Source organism: Poecilia latipinna, unplaced genomic scaffold (genome assembly GCF_001443285.1).
Source record: "Poecilia latipinna isolate Pla-1442-1.1 unplaced genomic scaffold, P_latipinna-1.0 Scaffold347, whole genome shotgun sequence".
Classification (NCBI taxonomy): Eukaryota; Metazoa; Chordata; class Actinopteri; order Cyprinodontiformes; family Poeciliidae; genus Poecilia; species Poecilia latipinna.
Window position 1 is genome coordinate 105,179 of NW_015112963.1, and position 14,083 is coordinate 119,261.

General features: G+C 37.3%; 4 protein-coding genes across 4 annotated transcripts; all 4 read left to right on the top strand.

Moving 5' to 3' along the window:
• The first annotated feature begins 616 nt into the window (after window positions 1-616).
• Window positions 617-1,987, top strand: LOC106949480 (snRNA-activating protein complex subunit 1-like). Its single transcript, XM_015035737.1, has one exon. The coding sequence runs from the start codon at window positions 648-650 to the stop codon at window positions 1,794-1,796; it is 1,149 nt and encodes a 382-aa protein (XP_014891223.1). The 5' UTR covers window positions 617-647; the 3' UTR covers window positions 1,797-1,987.
• Window positions 1,988-2,088: 101 nt separating this feature from the next.
• Window positions 2,089-6,969, top strand: arl9 (ADP-ribosylation factor-like 9). Its single transcript, XM_015035738.1, has 4 exons — window positions 2,089-2,823; window positions 3,563-3,740; window positions 4,872-5,047; window positions 6,123-6,969. The coding sequence occupies exons 1-4, from the start codon at window positions 2,596-2,598 to the stop codon at window positions 6,297-6,299; spliced, it is 759 nt and encodes a 252-aa protein (XP_014891224.1). The 5' UTR covers window positions 2,089-2,595; the 3' UTR covers window positions 6,300-6,969.
• An 86-nt stretch (window positions 6,970-7,055) lies between these two features.
• LOC106949477 (testicular haploid expressed gene protein-like) lies at window positions 7,056-9,102 on the top strand. The gene is made up of 4 exons (XM_015035732.1): window positions 7,056-7,578; window positions 7,652-7,682; window positions 7,846-7,902; window positions 8,773-9,102. The coding sequence occupies exons 1-4, from the start codon at window positions 7,560-7,562 to the stop codon at window positions 8,933-8,935; spliced, it is 270 nt and encodes an 89-aa protein (XP_014891218.1). The 5' UTR covers window positions 7,056-7,559; the 3' UTR covers window positions 8,936-9,102.
• On the top strand, window positions 9,064-13,653 carry LOC106949475 (theg spermatid protein like). Its single transcript, XM_015035729.1, has 5 exons — window positions 9,064-9,143; window positions 9,853-9,993; window positions 12,668-12,809; window positions 12,949-13,083; window positions 13,414-13,653. The coding sequence occupies exons 1-5, from the start codon at window positions 9,064-9,066 to the stop codon at window positions 13,561-13,563; spliced, it is 648 nt and encodes a 215-aa protein (XP_014891215.1). The 3' UTR covers window positions 13,564-13,653.
• Window positions 13,654-14,083: the final 430 nt, after the last annotated feature.

Here is a 14,083-nt window from a genome sequence, read left to right on the forward strand (position 1 = left end):
ATTTGTCATTCCAAAAAACATTCTCTACCTTAAGGAACTCGATCAGATAAAATATTTTTATAGTTGTGTTTTATAATTGTTGACCCTCCCAAAGGGCACACATATTCAATTAATTTAAAAAGTAAGATTCGAGCACTTTAATGGCTTTTTTAAAATAATTAATACAAATACTTGTAAACGAGAGTGATCTGATGCTTTATTTTCCATCATAACTGCAACTGGGAGCTGAACTTGCCGTCATATCGAGGTGACGTATTAAGGAAGACCGAATTTCAAAATTTCAACACGGCGATGCCTGCAAGCATTTTGTGCAGTACATAATTTTAAGTTTTACTTTCCATAAGCAAACACCACTTTTAACTTGTTCAGTCAGTTTAAATTATCAGACGTCTTGTGAAATAAACTTCATCTTAGAACCGTTTATGCGAGGAGCGGCCATATTGAAACGGGAAGTCCACCTTATAAGACGTGGGTTACATTAATTGCTCCCAGTTTCCCAGTTAGAACGGCGTTGATTTTTCCAACTTTGAAGTCTAAATTTTCCAGTTCCGACTTCAACTGGAACGCATCATTAGTGGGTATGAGACGAAAGTAAAAGGTAACAAAATAGTTCTTAAGCCACTAGAGGGCGGTGTTGTTAGTCACTAATGAGAAACACCTGTCTTGTTAGTTGGACAGCAGGTAACTGGTTTGACTTTTTCCGTGGAGTTTCTCTGGACACTATGCCATCTTTCTACACGGATTTCTTCAACGAACCGCTGACTGAGGACGTGGAGGAGCTGCTGACCCGCTTCCAGAGCACGGATTCGGTCAGGTATGGCGTCTTCTCGGCCATCTGGAGGGAAATGAAGTTTTCTGACGTCTTCCTCGGTACCACCAACAACTCCGAAATGAAGAGGTTCTGCCGGGTAGCTCTGGCTACAGCTGTGAAGTACTTCTTACCTCCGCACAGCTACCAGATCCGGGTGGGAGGTTTGTATCTGATGTTCGCCTTCTACCACACGCAGCCGGCCTCCACACCCGTCCTAATCAGGCTAGCTCTGCAGGATTGGAGCCATGTTCAGAGGTTCCTCACGGAGTCTAAGGAGGCAGAGCACCATGATGTTCTCTACATCTATCACAAACTTGCTGCAACCAAAGCTTTCCACTACACAGCCATGCCGCATTTTCTGACCTTCCAGAAGCAGAAAACAAAACCGGAAGTTCAATGCAAGGAGTTCCTAAGCAAGGCGTTGGTACTGGAGGAGCTCCAATCGGCAGAGATCTTGGAAGAAATGGCCGGCATCCAGAGCCACTATGAGAAGCTGAAGGAGGCCGCACAAGTCCGTGTTGATGTCAATATTACTCATCCGGACTTCACTTCCCGCCTAAAACAGTGTATGAATGAGTTCTTCTCATGGCAGCAGCAGAGGGCTTTACCCAAAGAGAAAAATGTTGGAGGTGAAGTGGATAAAGATCCGGTGGAAGACTGCAGCAGCAGAGCCAGACTTCTCTCCTCTATCAAGCAGAAGAGCTACAGCAATGTCCACACCACATCCAAATCCCGGAGACACAGAGAGCTGGAGAAGGCAGACTCTTTCAGCTCAGATGGGGAGCAGGTACAGAAACCTCCAAGACGGAAGACGCATGCCTCTCTGCGGGCCCGGACCTGGAAGAACCTGGGAAAGACGGATGAGAAAAGCAACACCAAGATCTGGCTGCTGAGCACCCCTGAGCAGCGGCATGGGGTTCCTCTGAGGAAGATGAGCCAGGCTGCAGCATACACAGAGTACAAAGTGATGAAAGAGGCAGGATAACCCTGAACTCTAGAAAGTTAGCTGGTTCTGTTAGTTTTCAAGGAAATACTTTAAGTTCGTAGCACTTTGAATTTTTTTTTTTTTTTTTTTGGCTAAAGGCCATTAAAAATTGTTGATGAAACGTTGAGTGACAAGTTAAAGGCTTTTTGTTTATAGTTATAAGCAAATAAAACAAGGTCAATAAAGTTGCAGAAAATCTGATAAAAGCTGCTTACTCTTCAGTTGAGTGTTTAAACTGCAAGAAAAATTGACCAATGGGGAAAGTAATTGTAAGTCAACTTTAAACATTTAAGAACTTGATGTCTAGAATGTTAAGCTCAAAAATTCTGAGTTAAAGCATTATGAAACTTATCTGGAATTTCAAAACATTTGCACACAACATAATGCAAATTATTCAATATGTCACAATATTGAATTTATGCTAATATTTATGCTTCTTTTAACACCAGAAGTGTATTAAAGAATTTATAAGAAGCTCATGCACGGTTTCAACATAACTGTATCTCAAATCAGGAACAGCAGCGACCTCTGCTGGTCAGATCTCACTTTATCGTCTCTAAACAGATTTGCTCCACCTGGTGGTCACTTCTTGAAACTGCATCAACAGAAGTCGTTTCACCCGGATATTTGGCATGGAGAAGTTCATCCGGAGCTTCCTGTGACTTAATCCACTTGTTGAAGAGAAGTGTCGCATGGAGTAGCATAGACAAACTCCGTTTTTTTTGTTTATTTAGATGATGTCGTCTTCACACGCTAACCGGCGCCCACTACGCAGCAGTTAAGCCGACAGTTGAGCACCATGCTCGGTCTGAGGAATGCCGGAGTCCTCGGCGCCTCCGCCGTTCTCGCAGGCGGAGTCGCTTATTTTGTCTGGAGCTACGGTTCGTCCCGCAAGCAGAATAAGCTCGACTCTCGAGCGGGAGAGGATGGCAGGGAGAAGGTGAAAGTGGAGGTGGAAAGGGAGAAGAAAGCTCCGGTAGAAGAAACTGTTGTTCCCGCTAAGGCTGCGACAACAGCAGCAGTAAAAGTGAGTTTTTCTAACTGTGAATGTTAAGGCGTTAGAAATATTCACTCTAGGTAACTTCAGGAATATTTTTACTTGTCAAAACGACCTTCAGTTTTAGTTTTTAATTTTAAACCTCCATATTGTAACATGTTAGAGCACGCTCTCTGGAAGTTATTGAGTTGTATTCTGGGAAATGTATTTCATTATTTATCCATGGTTTGTTAGTTACTAAATGCATATCTATTAAAATGTAATATTTCGCGGGTTATGGTGACAGCCTGTTGGAGTAATTAGTTTTTGTAGATTTTGTTCATTTTTTTTATTACTTGGAGCATGCTTGCTATTTTGATTTACTTTATTATACATGTTTTTGAAACGGTTTAAAAGTTTTTTTTTCAAATAAGAGTTCATTTAAAAATGTCAAAAGGACGGCAGTAAAAATAATTAAGCATGAAAAAAAAGATGACACATTTTGTTAGTGTTTACTAGACAATATCAACCAAAATGTAACAAATAAGAATAAAAATAATTATTCTGATTCCTGACTCCAATTACAAGATCCATAACTCTGTAATTAACAATAATTGTTGAAAGTCTTAAACATCTGTTTTAAAATTTTCTGCCACACATCCTACATCTTTCAGCTCATTTTCTCTCCCCACAGGTGCAGATTTAATTTCATCAATGCAGGACTCAGTCATGCTTAAGCTCGTCTTTTGCGTTCCTTTAAGTGTTTCTACGGCTGTGTTTTGTGTTCCAGGCCCATCCAGTGGAGTCAGAGGGAACCCAGGTTCTGGTTCTGGGTCTGGACGGAGCCGGGAAAACGAGCCTGCTGCACTGTTTTTCCAGCGGCAGTCTGGAGCAGGACGTGGAGCCGACGCAGGGCCTTAATGCCATCTCCATCAGCAAAGACGACATGGACGTCGAGTTTCTAGAAAGTGAGTCTGAACTTATCGGCTTTTCCTCGACGCAGAGATTTAAAATGGCCCCAAGTCGTTTTCACTGATTTATTTTTCTTCTCTTGGTTCTGTAGAGAGTTTATGGCTGAAGTTATTAAACGTGAAACAACAATAACAGGACAGCAGAATTTTACTCTACATCTTCAAAACATGGTTTTTAAATCTTTTAGGGTTATTACGAATTATTATTCTAGTTAATAATAATTAACTAGAATAATGGCAGAAATTTAATTTAAACCTTTTTTATACAGTATTAGAAATACATTAAAATGGTAAGTGAACAAATAGTTCAACAATTTATTGCCTAAAACAACTTAGCATTATTTTAGTGTTTGCTTGATCATTTATAGCAAAGGTACAAATATTTTTGGTCTAGCTTCTAGTGCAAATATCTTGTTGAAATCAACTTAAAAAGTAACTTTTCAGCAAGAAATATGAGCTCAGTAATTTAGTATTGATGAAAAGTACTACCTCCATTACCAGATTAATTCATTTATCATGTGGGGAAAAACAGTGAAATAATCCGTCACTGTAACAAGCATAGCTTCTTGTATTTCTTTCTGTAATGTTACTTGTAAGTTAGTTTTGTCTTTTTTTCAAATCTACTAAGATGTTTGAACTAGAAACTCGAACAAAATTACTTGGCAAGATTTTGTGTTTTTGCAGTGTAACATCTGTTGTCTTGATTATTTTTGGGATTAAAATGTTTATCTATTTTGTACAGAATTTGCTTAATTACTGCTAAGAGTGTATTATCTTTCAGCACATAGCTTTTTTTTGCACATGAATGAAAAATTTGCATTTTGGGTATAAAACAAAGAAACCAGTAAGAAGGAAAATACGTTTTTGCAGCACTTTATCTCACACATGATCAGTGAAACACTGTAATCCAAAGCTCATTAGCTAAAAATGTAAGTTTGATTGTAGGTTTGTTTTAAAGTGAAATTGGTCAAAATAAAACAGTAATTTCTCTGTCATAATTAATTGTTTTGTTTTTATGAGTTGTAGTCTCATTACTGCATTAAATTATATATTTTCATTCCAGTGCCAAGTAGGTGACTCTGTACTTTTATATTTTGTAACTTATAGCTCGGTTTGTGTCTGTTTCAGTCGGCGGTGGGGAGAATCTGCGGCCGTACTGGCAGAAATACACACCCAGAGCTCTGCTGCTGGTGTTTGTGGTCGACTCCGCCAACCCAGAGCTTTTTCCAGTCACCAAGAAACATTTACACGAGCTGCTGGCCCTTCACCCCAACCTGCCCTTAATGGTGCTGGCCAACAAACAGGTGAGAAGAAAAACCAATCCCGGATGTCACACATTTTAAAGGTGACCTACTGTACTTGGTTGAACAGATTAGCATAGATCTGTGGGCGACACAAAACATGTTCATTACATTTTTTGCACAAAATGGTTAGATGATCAGATTTTAGTTACTTCAGTTCTGCCTATTTTGAACTCCTGTTTTAGTACGTCTGCACATCAGGGCCATTGTAGACGGATAAAGGGAGTACATTTCTGCCAAAAAACATAGAAAATTTGAGATTAATCTCAGAATTTTTCTTGGAAAAAAAACTTGGAAATTTCTGAGTTCTAATAGTCGAACATTTGCAAGAAAAAAACAAAAATTTAACATTTTCAACTTCTTCTGTTTTTGACTTTAACGAGCTCAGAAAATTTCCAAGTATTTTTGAGAAGATTTCTCATATTAATCTCAACTTCTACAATTTTTGGCGGAAATTTACAATGGGCCTAATACGATGTTGTAGTTTTAGGGCATTTTGTCACTTTAAATCCAAACAAGCTGCTTCTGGGCACGCCCCCTAACACTTGCGTGTGAAAATGGCTGCAAACAGGTAAATAATTATACAACCGTACATCTTTGAAAAGCAAAAGTAGAGCCTCATGTACAACCAATAAGAATGCTACAAGTGGTTTCTGGATTGTAAGTCAGCAACAAAACTGTTGGCTTTTCCAGCAGCCATTGCACAACTCATACGCCTACAGCCAGATGAACAAACGTGCTGGAGCTCAGCTTGAGTTGCTAGGTAACGGGCTAGACTTAGCTGGGGTTGCTAGGTAACGGCAGTGCCTGATTATTTGTTACATTCCGATTTTTTTTAAAGCAAGTTGTTTTCAACTTATTGTCAAAAACAGATGGGTGTTTTTGTTTTTTCAGTGCTTGGGCTGTTTTTAGAAGCTGTAGAAACCCAAATGGAACTACAAATATGTGGAACTTTGCACTAATAGGTCCTTTTTTAATAAAAATAAAATAAAAAGCAGTTTTACTGCTAATGAAGTCAAAAGAGTTGCTTTATTCATTTTGAGCCAGGTGTGTCGTCATGTTTATCTTCTAATTCCAGGATCTTCCCACGTCCTGTAGCATCACTGACCTCCATGACGCTCTGTCGCTGTCAGAAGCCGGGGACCGCCAGCTGTTCCTCATCGGTACATATGTGAGGAAGGGCGACTCGGAGCTCAGCTCAGGGGTCCACGATGCTCGGGACCTGATCTTCCAGATGGTTTCTCAAGACAGATAAATCATGGAGGTTTAGAAATTATGCAGTGTTGCTGATCCAATGTAACAAATCATTTTACTTTTTTCATTTGCATTCTTATTTAAAGAAATGGGAGGGCATCAAAGGTTTAAGTTCAGGGCGACTTTGTTACATGGTTTAAGTGTTTCAAAGCTTTAAAACATTTATTTTTCTTAATTAATGTGCTTTAAGAAAATGATAAATAACAGACAGAAAAATAAACCCATTAAAGTCTCTTGGAGGGAAACGGTAAGTCTGCACTTTTTGTTTTATTCATGTGAGCAACAAAATATATTTGGTTATTGGTCAAATTTAGAGCAGTTACATTTTTCAGCCACTTGGAGGCGCCAAAGAGCCGATTCATTTATATTTAAACTTTTCTGTTAGTTTCAAATTAGAAACCTGCAGCAGAAACACTATGCATCACCGTTATTTTACTGTGTGAAAGCCGTTTTCTGTTTTAAATGTTTATTTTGACCGTAAGTTGACGGAATTTATTTTTTTTAAGCTGTTAAGCAGGTGGATGTTTTCATTTTACCCATTTCATTTTCTGTTTCTTTTCCTTTTTTTATTAAATCTGTGGAAATCTGTTTGGTTCACTCAATTTACAAATGTTTCTTAAAGCTGAGCTACACTAAAAGTTTCAATAAAAAAAGACAAATATTTGTTCAATATTCTTCTTTTTCGCACTTAAAATAAATTTCTTACAAAACTTTCTGATTGATTTTTATTCCAAAATTTCCCCACAATATAATGGAAAATAAAGCTGAATAATTCCTGAGTTCTTCTACCTTCAGTGTGAAAAAACCTTTAAGAAAATAACTAACTTTAAACTTTCAGGGAGAAAACTAAGTGTGCACATCCTTTATTACCTTTAGCTATTACTATAGCATCCTGACGTTTCATCATGGTAATATCGCAACTTCATTTTGTGATGATTTGGGAACACATTTTTATTTTCAGCTTACAAAAAGTTCAAAGTTATCAGAAAAGGTGCTGAAAGTATTTATTTTTTATTTGGCATCTGAGTATGGATACGCAAACTTTAGGTCTAGATGTTCAGTCATGTTAAAATGAAGTCTTGAATCGGTAACAGAAGATCATCCTTCTTTGCTCGGTGACCCATTTGTATCACTTTCAACATCCTGAGACGGTAACAAAGCAGACTCCAGTTTCAAGGACTCATCAGCTGGTTGCTAGGGACTCATGGCTCCGTAGCAACAGCAGCAGATTATTGTGGCACGTCCAGCAGAGTCGGTGAAGATGGTGTCTGGAAAACAAGGTAAGTTCATGGATTTCTCGTTGCATCTTCAAATCAGTTCGGTTTGATAATTGTGATGCATTTAAACCTGCAGGTGTCCTGCCGAGATTTGGTCCCTCAAAGAGGTGCTGCTGTTTTATCGTTCATGTATTTATCAGTTTGTTATGAGTTATAATATCGGCTGTAGTTATGGTGGTGATTGCATGTTGAACCTGATCCCAGATTCCCTTAAATTCCCCTCATATTTAACGTGGATGCATGTCTTGTGGATTGTGTGTGATTTGGCAGAATCTTGGAGCTGGCGCAGCATAAAACCTCAAAAACAGTCTGGGAGACGACTCCTTGGTGAGAAGCTTGAGCTTTTCTTTCCTGAAACCGCAGAAGGCCCCACAGTGACCTCTGCAGATCTGGTTAAATGTTCAGCTTGGAGACATTCGGTCACTGATCCAACCTGAAACTGCATCCAAATAGAAGCTAAACTCATTCTGGTTATTGATACAAGCTGTTAAACTATTCTTTTAGATTTAAAATGTGAAATTTCTTCCTCCTTTTGTGTGTTTATTTGAACTTCATAGCTGTGTTTCAATGCAAAACCTCAAAATCTTAAGTATTTTTGGTCTACATTTGAGAGTACACTTAAAATAAGACAAAACTAACTTTTCAACTTTTCATCAACATATATGTTTGTTTTAAGTCAATAACTCAAGTACTGAAACTAATACTCTTTCATTCATTTTAAAGGTGACTATTATGCCTCTTTCCTTGACCAGGTTAAGATAGGTTTATGGCCTATACAAAATCTGTTTATTGCAGTTTTTTGCACAAAATTATTCTTAGTGAGATTTTAGTCTTTTCAGTTCTGTTTAATTTGAGCTCCTTTCTTAATGAGCTGTTTTAGGGCCTCTGTTGCTTTAAATCCAAGTAATCAGCTGATGATCACAAACCTCTGACTCAACATTTACATTCACATGTGAAAATGGCTGCAAACAGGTATGCATCTTACAACTACGCATCTTTGAAAAGCAGAAATGTGGCCTCCTGCACAACCTAAGATATGTGCATTAGAAACTAGACCAAAATTACCGGTACTTTGTAAGATTTTGTGTTTTTGCAGTGTAAACGTAGTTTTCGATTTCAAATGACAAATTTCTTCCCTTTTTAGTGCATTTTTTAAACTTAGCTGTTCTGGAAACTGTTTGTCCCTTTATTGATCAGTGAGAACGTGAGCTGGGGCAACCAGGAGCCGATATGGCCCATCTCCACCGCCGCACTCAAAGCTACTCCGACTGCAAGAATCCAATACCTGGCCCAACACAAAAGAGACTTCTCAGCAAGGGAGGACCCCTGGAGGCAAGCAAGGCACCTGCAGCATTATTGATGACCGTCTGGAAAACGATAGAAAGGAAGGACTGCTTGTGTTTTGCTGACAGGCTTTCAGTGTCGCGGTAAATCAGCGTGTTTGTGTGGGGAGTTTTTCACAAAGTGGATGTAAGAGGCTGCAAAGTGATGTTCAGGACCGATGCCAGGTCGGAGGCGATCTCCCCGGAGAGCTGTCAGGCTCCACCGGTCGATGAAAAGGGAGGATTGTAGGGAGAGTTTGTTGTTTCTCTGCCTCAATGATATTCAGGGTAATTTAATCAGAGGCCCACACAGGAAGGACCCCTAATAATAATTACACTGGAGCAGAAGATAATAGGAGTCATCAGCTGGTTTGGCTTCAAGCGTGGAGATGAAAACATTAGAGGGATTTTTTCTGTTGAGACTTTTATAAAGCTCTGCTTGCTAAAGGTCGGAGATGCATCCACATTTTCCCCTTAAGAGAAATAATTACTCTTTCATTAATAACAAAATATTGACTCAAAACAAGGTTATGTTTCTTGCTGAAAGTTTACTTGCAAGTTATTTTTCTTATTTTAAGTGTACTAAAATATTTACACTACAAACTAGAACAAAATTATTTGGCATAATTTATGTTTTTGCAGAGTTGTACCTATTCTATGCAGATATTGCATGAAAACATACATAACAATTGCTTAAACCACACTTTTATAAAGTCTTTATGATTAAAATCAGTTCTTATTTGAGTTAATGAGAATTTTCACATCATGTGTCAGGATATAGTCCTTGCTGTTTATGAAAATATAAATATTTCCTGCCTTCAGGTGGTTTTCCACTCACACATCCAACATTAAACCAGGAGTTACATTCCACCATTGTTCTGTCTGCCTCCACCTTCTTCCTTCTCGCTCTTTTGTCTGAGATGTACACCACGTAATGACTTCCATTTTTCTGCAGGAAACAAGAGGAGGATGACGAGGAGGAAGAGGCGAGCGTCTTCAGGAAGACCAGGCATCCTTCCTCCAAGACGTCTCAGTATGAAAACACTCTGCGATTGTCAGCGCCCCGAACGCGGAGCCGCGGCCCTCAGGAGCCAGGGTAAAAACGACAAACATGGAGGAATGTTTTTACAGTTCAAGGTCATGTGAATGTCACTGATCTGGTTTACATGATGGGATTTGAGGAGCTTTAAAGTCATAGAGAGAGTAAATTAAGTAATTGTATCTTTATATCTTCATTAAAATATAACACATAGACTTTAAACCATCACACTTTGAGATTTTTTAACAGAATTAATAACATTAATTATGTATATATTAATTATATATTATTAGTAGAAATGCTGTCGATGTTTTGAGAGACTCCAGGTAAGGAAATAAGGAAGTATGGATCGCCCTTACAAAAAGAGAATATATTTACCAATGAGTTACTGGAAATATAATGGAATATATTCTAATATATTATTTTCTCTATACATTTTTTAACATACAAAATATGTATTAAAATATATATAATATATTCTAGTAATATATTTAAATACAGAGAAAAATATATTGCTGCTTTCCATATATTGCAGTATATATTATAAATCCCAAAATATATGTACTTTTTTATAAATATCCATTATCATGTATAGCGAATTATAGGGAAAATGTATTGGTAATGATTAATAATTTTAAATTTATCAAATAAACTTTGTAAATTTGATTAGTATATGCAAAGATATATGGTTATTCAATGTATGGTAAATGTATTTACTTAAAAATTGTACAGAAATGTATTTGTTTATGTTTTCCAAAATCTATCTTACAACAAAAGAAATTTCAAGGCACTTTACAAATAAATAATTTCAATTCAGTTACACAGTAAAAACACAAAATAACAAGTATAACAAGTCTAAATGTCTTAAAACACCTGAAATAAGACAAAACTTTTTTTTTCAAGAAACTTTTCTGCAAAATATAGGAGCTTGTTATATGTCAATAATTCCTTAATATTGATAAAATTGTTCCTTTTCCATGCTGCTTCATTCATTTTAGTCCTGTATTTAGGTTGTTTGCTCTTTGTTATATTTCTTCCTTTATTATCAATGATGTATTTTTATTGGGTTTTGCTATCAGTAGTTTTGATTTGTAGTTGTTGGTGTGTCGCTGCCAGTCTTACCCAGGTCCAATTAAAACAGTTAAAGATTTACAATGAAATTGTAGAAGAATATGGACCCTGATTGCTTACAAAAAGAGCTGGAGAAAATAAACTGTAATCTGTAGGTGAAAGGTAAAATTTGCGTTTTCTGATGACTAATGACAGCAGGACATATTTATGACGTTTCCTGTTTTATCCTCATATCATGTTCCCAACAGAGCTCATGTCGTGGCGGCCACAATCCAAAGTCTTGATTTTAATGGCAGTCAAACGCAGCATATCATATTGTTCAAACATGAAGAGGCTCGGGTCCGACACCAGCGTTCGGGCATCTGCTATTTCAATGTCAGGCTATGGGAGACGAGACAATGGAGCTTATTGTACACAGTTCAGACCCCCGGGATGTTCGTGGAACAACCACGGAAATCTTTTTATAAATCATGAACTCGCTGTTGTTGGATTTGGAGACTGCATTCATATTTTCAGTTACAAAAACTCCAGAGGCTCAACTTTAAATGCTCTGTGATGGGAATAAAAACCCTTAGTTATAGTTATCCCCAGTGGAGAGATAAATAAAGCGGAAAAATAACTCTGTGGAGAACGGAAATATATACAGCCTTAAAGGGAAATATGACTGGAATAAAGCATGTAAAGCTTAAATTGGAACAAACAAACTGGATATCGTAAACCACCAGGAGAAAATTCACTGACACTGTAGAGGAGTGTGAAGGTGACACATATTTATGAGAATGGAAGAAAAATCCATTAGAGAAATTATTCAAGTCAAAGTAAAATGTATTTGGTAAAAAAAAAAAAAAAAAATTCTAAGTACCGAATCATTTAAAGTTTTCAAATTATGTAATCCGACAGACATAAACATAAAGTTAGGTTTTAGATATGTAAAAGTCCATAATGAAAGTAATTATGCAAACAAATAACATCATTATAAAATACAAGTCAAGAAGAAGAAACCCTTCTTAAATGCAGCTTTTGCCGCTTCATGTAAACAGGCCCTGTACTTTCAAATTAAAAGTTCCCAGAGACAGACCTTCGCTCAAAAGTAGCATTTCAAATTAAAATAAAAATCATTGCAGTAAAAGCAAATTAAGTCCTTCCTGTTTTAACTTAATTTCAAATTATGGTATTTTAATTTGGAATTGCTCAAATTATCCATTGAGAGGAAGATCACAAAGACCTTACACTGCAAAAACATAAAATCGTACCAAGTAATGTTGGTTGAGTTTCTAGTGAAAATATCTCAGTACACTTCAAACAACACAAGTAACTTTTCAGCAAGACACAGGAAGTCAATAATTCCTTAATATTGATGAAAAAGTACTAGTTCCATTGGCAGATTATTTCACATAAAACAAGATACTTTTCCCATAAGTGTAAAAAAAAATCTGCCAGCAGAATTAATACTTTTTAATTAATATTGATGAAAGTTTTGACTTGAAACAATCTCCCAGACCTTTCTGAAAAGTTACTTATAAATTAGTCTTGTTTTATTTCAAGTGTACTGCAATATTTGCACTAAAAATTAATCAAAATTACTTGATAAGGTTTTGTGTTTTTGCAGTGTAGATGATCCCAGGTGAGATGTTAAAAGTGCCACTTCGTTGTCCCACAGGTCCCTTCACACACCTCTGTGTGAGAACAACTGTCCCATTTGGCACGTTGACCCCCGAGTGAGAAACGTCATCATCACCGCTCGATTGCTGCAGCTCTCACAACCCAAACAGACCCATCCTGACTACCGCAGCAACAGGGAGGTACGACGCTGGAAAACCTCACATTCAGTCTGGACAAACTTTACTGGAACAGTTGCTAAGCTAAAGCTGCTTAAACTTTTGTATCATTTAGCTCTGTTACATAAAGAAAAACTGAACTTTCTCCATTTTTGTCCCACAGAGTGCTGCTTCCATCGTCTCCTTAGCGTCCAGAACAGCTCGGATATCTCAGCGACTCGCCCAGTTGTCGCTGCCCAAACTGAAGCAGAGCAACATCTGCTACCAGCTGGGGCGCTTCGAGGAACCAATCTGGATTGTAAGAAAGCAAAATCTGTCTGTAAAGTGTCATCTTATTCAAATTTTTAAATATTAAGTGGCTGCTAAGGACCCCCAAGAGGACCAACAAATGGTATGGGGGACCCAAAATGAAAATCTGCTTAGGGCCCCAAAAAGGTTTGGGCTGGCCCTGCTCCAAAGCCTCCTTGGTTCGAACAAACTCAAAGCTATTTGTTAACTATAACAGAAGTTTTATCTCAGCTTAATCAGCTGTCTAATTTCAGGTAAATTGTTTTTACTAATCATCAGCTAGAACTATATCTTTTTAATGTTCTTTTTCTTGTTTTGTCTCATGCTAAATGTTAAACAGGTCTCAAGAGCAGCAAAAAGGGCTTCAGCAAGTGTTCGAGTTGAGACGCTGGCAGCACCAAAACAGCTTCACAAAGACTACATTCCTCCACAAGAGCCAGAGTGGAACCTGAGAGATGCAAAGACCAATAAGCCTCTGTGGAAATACTAAGAAAATTCTCTATTTCTTAAAATTGTTCCCAAATTGTTTGTTTCCTCAGCTTTTTGCCTTTATTTCTGAATATATGGCACTGTGAAAGTGTTTACCTGATAACAAACATCTTCTGTTCTTGCTTTATTGCCACACTTAAATGTTTTACATCATCAAACAAATGTTAGTATTGGATAAAGTTAAATACAAGTCAATACAAAAACATGAAAAAGCAATTCCCCTTTTTTAAAATCCTAAATTAACTGTGATTAAAAGGGGACTTATTATGCAAAATTCACATTTTTCATGTTTTTATACTTACATTTGGATCTCTGCAGCTTCTAAAAACAACCCAAGCACTTTTAAAAATAAAAAAAACAACCAGTTTTATGGCAGTAAGTTGATATATTTTGGTGACTCAAAACTGAGCCGTTTCAAAAACCTCCCAACTGTTCAGTCACATTCAACCAGCACTGCGCCGTTACCAGTGGTGGAGAAAGTACTCAAAAAATGTACTTAAGTAAAAGTACAAATACACAGT